The 9,234-nt window shown below is 37.0% G+C and overlaps 1 protein-coding gene across 1 annotated transcript in view; it reads right to left on the bottom strand.

Moving 5' to 3' along the window:
* Positions 1 to 9,234, bottom strand: part of BAZ2B (bromodomain adjacent to zinc finger domain, 2B) — a 423,086-nt gene that overhangs the window by 170,853 nt on the left and 242,999 nt on the right. Inside the window, exon 6 of the mRNA XM_011991581.1 lies at positions 6,958 to 7,104. Coding sequence (XP_011846971.1) covers positions 6,958 to 7,102 — 145 coding nt within the window. The 5' untranslated portion in view covers positions 7,103 to 7,104. The remainder of the gene's footprint in view (positions 1 to 6,957; positions 7,105 to 9,234) is intronic.

Genomic DNA, 9,234 nt, shown 5'->3' with positions numbered 1-9,234 from the left:
AGTCTTTGCCCATTCCTATGTTCTGACTGGTATTGCCTAGGTTTTCTTCTAGGGTTTTCATGGTTTTAGGTCTGACATTTAAGTCTTTCATGCAACTTGAGTTAATTTTTGCATAAGGTGCAAGGAAGGGATCCAGTTTCAGTTTTCTGCATATAGCTAGCCAGTTTTCCCAACACCATTTATTAAAGAGGAAATCCTTTCCCCATTGCTTGTTTTTGTCAGGTTTGTCAAAGATCACATGGTTGTAGATGTGTGGCATTATTTCTGAGGCCTCTGTTCTGTTCCATTGGTCTATATATCTGTTGTGGTACCAGTACAATACTGTTTTGGTTACTGTAGCCTTGTAGTATAGTTTGAAGTCAGGTAGTGTGATGCCTCCAGCTTTGTTCTTTTTGCTTGGGATAGTATTGGCTATACGAGCTCTTTTTCGGTTCCATATGAAATTTAAAGTAGTTTTTTTTCTAATTCTGTGAAGAAAGTCATTGGTAGCTTGACGGGGATAGCATTAAATCTATAAATTACTTTGGACATTATAGCCATTTTCATGACTGATTCTTCCTAGCCATGAGCATGGAATGTTTTTCCATTTGTTTCTGTCCTCTCTTATTTCCTTGAGCAGTGGTTTATAGTTCTCCTTGAACAGGTCCTTCACATCCCTTGGTAAGTTGTATTCCTAGGTATTTTATTCTCTTTGTAGCAGCTGTGAATGGGAGTTTACTCATGATTTGGCTCCCTGTTTGCCTACTGTTGGTATATAAAAATGCTTGTGATTTTTGCACATTGATTTTGTATCCTGAGACTTTGCTGAAGTTACTTATCAGCTTAAGGAGATTTTGGGCTGAGATGATATATACAATCATGTCATCTGAAAAGAGTGACAATTTGACTTTCTCTTTTCCTGTTTGCATACCCTTTATTTCTTTCTCTTGCCTGATTGCCCTGGCCAGAACGTCCAACACTATGTTGCATAGGAGTGGTGAGAGAGGGCATCCTTGTCTTGTGCCGGTTTTCAAAGGGAATGCTTCCAGCTTTAGCCCATTCAGTATGATATTGGCTGTGGGTCTGTAATAAATAGCTCTTATTATTTGGAAATACGTTCCATCAATACCAGTTTATTGAGAGGTTTTAGCATGAAGGGGTGATGAATTTTATCACAGGCCTTTTCTGCATCTATTGAGATAATCATGTGGATTTTGTCGTTGTTTCTGTTTATGTGATGGATTACGTTTATTGATTTGTGTATGTTGAACCAGCTTTGCATCCCAGCGATGAAGCCAACTTGATTGTGGTGGATAAGCTTTTTGATGTGCTGCTGGATTCGGTGTGCCAGTATTTTATTGAGGATTTTTGCATTGATGTTCGTCAGGGATATTGGTCTAAAATTCTCTTTTTTTGTGTGTGTGTGTGTCTCTGCCAGGCTTTGGTATGAGGATGATGCTGGTCTCATAAAACGAATTAGGGAGGATTCCCTCTTTTTCTATTGTTTAGAATAGTTTCAAAAGGAATGGTACCGGTTCCTCTCTGTACCTCTGGTAGAATTTGGCTGTGAATTCATCTGGTCCTGGGCTTCCTTTGGTTGGTAGACTATTAATTATTGCCTCAGTTTCAGAACTTGTTATTGGTCTATTCAGGGATTTGACTTCTTCCTGGTTTAGTCTTGGGAGGGTGCATGTGTCCAGGAAATTATCCATTTCTTCTAGATCTCTAGTTTATTTGCATAGAGATGTATTCTCTGATGGCAGTCTGTATTTCTGTGGGATCGGTGGTGATATCCACCTTATCATTTTTTTATTGCATCTATTCTATTCTCTCTATTTTTTATTAGTCTGGCTAGGAGTCTATCTATTTTGTTGATCTTTTCAAAAAACCAGCACCTGGATTCATTGATTTTTTTGAAGGGTTTTTTGTCTCTCTCCTTCAGTTCTATTCTGATTTTAGTTATTTCTTGTCTTCTGACAAGGTGTTGATTTTAGATCTTTCCCAGTTTCTTCTGTGGGCATTTAGCGCTATAAATTTCCCTCTAAACACTGCTTTAGCTGTGTCCCAGAGATTCTCGTACATTGTATCTTTGTTCTCATTGGTTTCAAGGAACATCTTTATTTCTGCCTTCATTTCGTTATTTACCCAGTACTCATTCAGGAGCAGGTTGGTCCGTTTCCATGCAGTTGTGTGGTTTTGAGTGAGTTTCTTAATCCTGAGTTCTAATTTGATTGCACTGTGGTCTGAGAGACTGTTTGTTATGATTTCTATTCTTTTGCAATTGCTGAGGAGTGTTTTACTTCCAATTATGTGGTCAACTGTAGAATAAGTGAGACATGGTGCTGAGAGGGCTCTATATTCTGTTGATTTGGGATGGAGAGTTCTGTAGATGTATATTAGTTCTGCTTGGTCCAGAGCTGAGTTCAAGTCCTGAATATCCTTGTTAATTTTCTGTTTTGTTGACCTAATATTGGCAGTGGGTGTTAAAGTCATCCACTATTATTGTGTGGGAGTCGAACTCTGTAGAATCTGGGTGCTCCGGTACTGGGTGCACATATATTTAGGATAGTTAGTTCTTCTTGTTGCATTGATCCCTTTACCATTATGTAATGTCTTTTTCTGTCTCCTTTGATCTTTGTTGGTTTAAAGTCTGTTTTCTCAGAGACTAGGATTGCAATCCCTGCTTTTTTTTTTTTGTTTCCATTTGCTTGGTAAATATTCCTCCATCCCTTTATTTTGAGCCTATGTGTGTCTTTGCCTGTGAGCTGGATCTCCTGAATACAGCACACCAATGGGTCTTGACTCTTTATCCAATCTGCCAGCCTGTGTCCTTTAATTGGGGCATTCAGCCTTTAATTGACATTTAAGGTTAATATTGTTATGTGTGAACTTGATCCTGTCATTATGATGCTAGCTGGTTATTTTGCCCGTTAGTTGGTGCAGTTTCTTCATAGCGTTGATGGTCTTTACAATTTGGCATGTTTTTGCAGTGGCTGGTACTGGTTATTCCTTTCCATGTTTAGTGCTTCCTTCAGGAGCTCTTGTAAGGCAGGCCTGGTGGTAACAAAATCTCTCAGCATTTGCTTGTCTATAAAAGATTTATTTCTTCTTCGCTTATGAAGCTCAGTTTGGCGGGATATGAAATTCTGGGTTGAAAATTCTTTCCTTTAACAATGTTGAATATTGGCCCCCACTCTCTTCTGGCTTCTAGGGTTTCTGCAGAGAGATCTGCTGTTAGTCTGATGGGGTTTCCTTTGTGGGTAACCCGACCTTTCTCTTTGGCTGCCCTTAACATTTTTTCTTTCATTTCAACCTTGGTAAATCTGCCGATTATGTGTCTTGGGGTTGCTTTTCTTGAGGAATACCTTTGTGGTGTTCTCTGTATTTCCTAAATTTGAATGTTGGCCTGTCTTGATAGCTTGGGGAAATTCTCCTGGATAATACCTTGAAGAGTGTTTTCCAACTTGGTTCCATTCTCCTTGTCAATTTCAGGTACACCAATCAAACATAGGTTCAGTCTTTCCACATAGTCCTATATTTTTTGGAGGCTTTGTTCTTTCCTTTCATTCTTTTTTCTCTAATCTTGTCTTCATGCTTTATTTCATTACGCTGATTCAATCTCTGATATCCTTTCTTCTGCTTGATTTGGCTATTGATACTTGCATATGCTTCACGAAGTTCTCGTGCTGTGTTTTTCAGCTCCATCAGGTCATTTATGTTCTTCTATAAACTGATTATTCTAGTTAGCAGTTCCTCTAACCTTTTTTCAAGGTTCTTAGCTTTCTTGCATTGGTTTAGAACATGCTACTTTAGCTCGGAGGAGTTTGTTATTATCCACCTTCTGAAGCCTACTTCTGTCAGTTAGTCAAACTCCTTTCTCCATCCAGTTTTGTTCTCTTGCTGGCGAGGAGTTGTGATTCTTTGGAGGAGAAGAGGTATTTTGGTTTTTGGAATTTTCAGCTCTTTTGTGCTGGTTTTTCCTCATCTTCGTGGATTTATCTACCTTTGGTCTTTGATGTTGTTGACCTTTGGATGGGGTTTCTGTGTGGATGTCCTTTTTGTTGATATTGATGCTATGTCTTTCTGTTTGTTATTTTTCTCTCTAACAGTCAGGCCCCTCTGCTGCAGGTCTGCTGGAGGTCCACTCCAGACCTGTTTTCCTGGGTATCACCAGTGGAGGCTGCAGAACAGCAAAGATTGCTGCCTATTCCTTCCTCTAGAAACTTCATCCCAGAGAGGCATCTGCCAGATGCCAGCCGGAGCTCTCCTGTTTGAGGTGTCTGTCACCCCTGCTAGGAGTTGTCTCCTAGTCAGGATGCACGGGGGTCAGGGACCCACTTAATGAGGCAGTCTGTCCCTTAGCAGAGCTTGAGTGCTGTGCTGGGAGATCCGCCGCTCTCTTCAGAGCTGGCAGGCAGGAGTGTTTAGGTATGCTGAAGCTGTGCCCACAGCCACCTCTTCCCCCAGGTGCTTTGTTCCAGGGAGACAGGAGTTTTATCTGTAAGTCCCTGACTGGGGCTGCTGTAAAAGGCTTCATTTTAATTATGGACTACAACACTGTGAAAGTTTAGAAAAATTTATTTTACCTACAAAATGGAAAACACTCATGTTGTAGGTACTAAAAATATGTGTTAATAAATGACACATTTCTGCATAAATGGAATTATACTTTCATTCAATGTAAGCATCTCAATATAAATACTCTACACCCTTTCTTACTAGCAGCAAATAACGATTAAAAACATGCATCCCTTTCTAGACTAGATTTCTAATGTTATTCAGCAACTCAGCACACTCCATCCCTTCTGCAGTTTCCAACCATCCACTAACAAACAAAAAATAGTGCCCAACATGTGACTCATGAGAACTGCAAGCAAATTCCAATGTCACTAATTCAGAAAACTAAGTGAGAAAAAGTGTTCAGAAAACTCAGAATCTGTACTCAAGGATGCTACTGAAGCCTTCAACATAAGAAAAGACATTTCTTTAGGAATACTATGTAAAAGACTAATTCAGAAATAAATATAAAGACAGCAGATTAGAATACACTGAAAGGAGCTCACAACAAGGGAAAGAGAAAGAAGAGTTACAAAAAAACAGCAAAATATAATTACATAAGTACAACTGAGTACAATCATTTACACAAAGTTATCTGAGGTAAAAAGTCAATCATAAGCATCACTATTTTTGAGCATGGTATGTCATCAGAGCCTTGGACACTTAGAGTCCAGCCATCATTTTGCATATAAGGAAAATGTGAACAAACTTGCTAATTATTTGATGAAGATTGTCCACAGGGTAGAGAAGTTATATTGATTTTTAAAAAATATATAGTGCAGCTGGGCGCAGTGGCTCATGCCTGTAATCCCAGCACTTTGGGAGGCTGAGGTGGGCAGATCACGAGGTCAGGAGATCAAGACCATCCTGGCTAACACGGTGAAACCCCGTCTCTACTAAAAATACAAAAAAATTAACTGGACGTGGTGGTAGGCACCTGTAGTCCCAGCTACTCAGGAGGATGAGGCATGAGAATGGCGTGAACCTGGGAAGTGGAGCTTGCAATGAGCCAAGGTCGTGCCATTGCACTCCAGCCTGGGTGACAGTGCGAGACTCCATCTCAAAAAAAAAAAAAAAAATCTATATCTATATCTATATCTATATCTATATCTATATATGTATAGATAGATATATACACACACATATATACATATACACACATATATAGTGCTATTTTAGTTATTTTGTAATCCCTAAGAATATATTAGAAAATGGTTTGATCATAATATAATGACAGAATGGCATCCTTCTTGTCATTCCATTGACTGGAAAAACAAAAACGAATGAAAACACTTATTTGACAATTTGCTAGGGTAATTGTAAGCAAATATTAAACATTTATGCATTACATTTATGCAAAAGTTTCAATTTTAATTCTGAATAAGAAAAATATCATTTAGTTTACTGCTTATAAACATGAAATAATCTATAAGAAATAGTTAAAGTTAAAATGCTTCCTACCAATAAATAAATGAGTTAAATAACTTGAAGTATTTAATAAAAGGAATGTATTCTACCACACCTTTGTAAAAGAGCCAAAAGTGATTTTGGGAGGTGCTTAAAGATATCCTCTACATAATTAATCAAAATTGAGGATATTTTCACTTCTGAAATAAAGCTCTCCTTTTACGCAAATATAAATTTTATTCTTTTTTTTTTTTTTCTTTGAGACGGAGTTTCACTCTTGTTACCCAGGCTGGAGTGCAATGGCGCAATTTTGGTTCACTGCAACCTCCACCTCCTGGGTTCAAGCGATTCTCCTGCCTCAGCCTCCTGAGTAGCCGGGATTATAGGCATGCACCACCATGCCTGGCTAATTTTGTATTTTTAATAGAGATGAGGTTTCCCCATGTTGGTCAGGCTGGTCTCGAACTCCTGACCTCAGGTGATCTGCTCGCCTTAGCCTCCCAAAGTGCTGGGATTACACAGTGAGCCACTGCGCTCAGCCAAATTTTATTCATGTTTAAGCGAAATTTGTTATGCTCTAAACTTTAAAAACATTTTCCATCAAGTAAATGATCGGCCTTAGTGTACATCTGTGAACTGGAGTAGCTGGAGCTTACAAGGTCATTTCAAATACTGGAAGGAAATCTAGGGCAAAGTATCTACCAAGGACTTCCTTCTATTTCATTCCCTCTTGGGCCTATTGTTTTAAAAGACTTCACTAATTTATTAATTAAAATGATAAAACAAATGATGGTATCAAGATTTAACTCTCAAAGACAATTTCTAACAGCATAGAATAACCAGTGCTTTCCCACTGTAAAATCCTGAAAAAGCAAAAAGACTAGGTGTTTAACTTAGCCTTTATTCAACAGGTCAATGCAAGTCATGAGAACATTTTATTCAGAGCTCAATAAAATACTATGCAAATTATTTAAAGAATGGCATTCTAAAACTGAGTTTAAAAAGGGTATTTACCACATGGGTTGATTGTAGAGCTAAGTGAAGCAACTCCAGTGGAAAGGCCACCTTTTGAAACTACTGAAGCCACAGAAGGTGTCGAAGATGAAGTTGGTGTAGTAGAGGAGGCTGCTGAGGATGGTAACCGTTCTCCAGACTCCATATCTATGAGAGGGGAAAATGTTAATTCTCAGTATCAGATAAAAAATTTTTTCAAAATAATTCAACATATTTAAACTTTCTGTATACTTTTAAAAATATAAATTTCTAAATATATGGTCTTTTGAAAGATAAAATATGGAGTAGATAAAAACAACATAATTTAAAATACCAATTTATAGAATAAGTTTAAGTATACCAAATCCTCTTGAGTTTTCTTATACCCCCCAAATTAATAGTGGTTCGAATATAGTAATTTCACACAAATGCGTGTTGCCACAACCATCAATTAACATGTTATATTCATCTTATTCATCCCAAATCACCTCACATCTGTTCACTTGCAACAGAATTCCTATGTTACCTTAATGAATAATTAAAAAAAAATACCACCACATTTGAATGGGTTGCACCCTTATCTTCTAAATACAGATAGCAATATACTTGTAGGTTTTAAGTGTCCAAGACTCTGGCCTGGGAGTCCCCAATAAAGTGAACACCCCCCATACCCCTCAACAAAGGGAAATACATTTCAGAGTTTAACTGGAGGCAAGTTTAAACCATGATTTCAAAATGGCCTCAGTTGTGACCCATTTAAAATGACAAAAGCACTTCTAATCATCTTTATTAATTTTTTGGGCTTTGTGGATGTAGCCTTGCATTGGTTTTACTGCAATAACTAATGCTGATATTAAACATTTGGACTATAATGGGCATTTTATATTCATTTTAATACTCTGCATGCACTGTTCCCACACTCAAGCAAGGAAGTCATTAAATTCACAGATGCTTTAAAGAGAACATAATCTATAATAAGGAAAAAGATACTGCTTGCCTATAAGTGAATTTATAATCAGCCACATGAAAACTCTCACCATTTAAATAATCTAACTACAGAAAGATTTCTGTATTGAATTCTACAGGCAATTCACAGAATAACTGTGGATTTACTAAGAAAAATAGTTGGATTTCATTTTAAAATATTGACTAATTAAAATAATGCAAGGCTAGCATTTGCCTAATTGTTGATTGAATCCATAAAGTATGTAGATAATTTTTCTCATAAGATAGATATATATGGGGAAGGTAATCTTAAATCGACATATAACATCATTAGAAAGACCATTTCAATGAGCTTTCCAATCATACAGAATTCAAAAACTTGTCTTCATATTCTGGTATTGCTGTAAATCACTTCCATAGACTACAGTACTGCTATGATGAGTCTGTCCATATTCTTACAGAATTTATATTTCTTTTTATCAGCATTCATCATGGGAAAGGCATAGTTGCTACTGATGGCTGCATGCAACTAATGTACAAAGGGTAGGTTTTGGGTCAACAACAGTAACTAATGAACTCTGAGACATGTGGTTGTCTGATGGTAAAGCCCATAAAAATTATTTTTACCAAGTTCAATTTCACCAAATAGAAAAATATTTACTCTTTACCTAGAAGAGAGTTTAAGAAAAGGCTATTTTTTCTTTATAGCTGGTAACCTCATTGTCTTCAAGAATTCTACTTGCTACTTAAATATATTATGTAAAAAAAAGATGAAAAGGGTTTAAAAAAGTTTGCCTTTGTACTCCACAGCAGAAATAATTTGGTGACATAATAAGATAAGCACTTTAGCTGAGTACTTGACATATAAGAGCTCAATATAAAATCGTCATTATCTTTTTTACAGGATATTATGCTATAAAATATAGGTATTTCTTATTGTTGATAAAACCTGATTCAGGACTAAAGCAAGGAAGATCAAGAAGGCAAAAGAAGCAGTCTCGTATACATACTGCTTAATGGATATTACTTTCCCTGAAGAATTAATCTGAATATTTATTTAAATAAAATAAACGCACATGCACAAATGCATGCGCATGCGCGCGCACACACACACAGACACAAACATACACACGCACAGAGAAATAAAGTATCATTAGGTAAAGTGATATATACAACGTTCTTTGCTACAGCACTACTTAAAAATAAAATTTAAACCTGGCAATGAGAGTAGAACTAGTGCTAGTAGTACAAAGCTGGGGCCTTTTTTTGTTTCAGTAAAGATGTAATTTTTTTCTTCTATTTCTGGTTCTTTTTGCTCGTTTAAGAAAGGGCTTAACTTCTTTTTTTTTTTTT

The sequence above is a fragment of the Mandrillus leucophaeus genome, unplaced genomic scaffold, assembly GCF_000951045.1.
Source record: "Mandrillus leucophaeus isolate KB7577 unplaced genomic scaffold, Mleu.le_1.0 Scaffold110, whole genome shotgun sequence".
In the NCBI taxonomy this organism is placed as follows: Eukaryota; Metazoa; Chordata; class Mammalia; order Primates; family Cercopithecidae; genus Mandrillus; species Mandrillus leucophaeus.
Note: the sequence above shows the minus strand (reverse complement) of the source record. Positions and strands in the feature narration are given on the sequence as shown.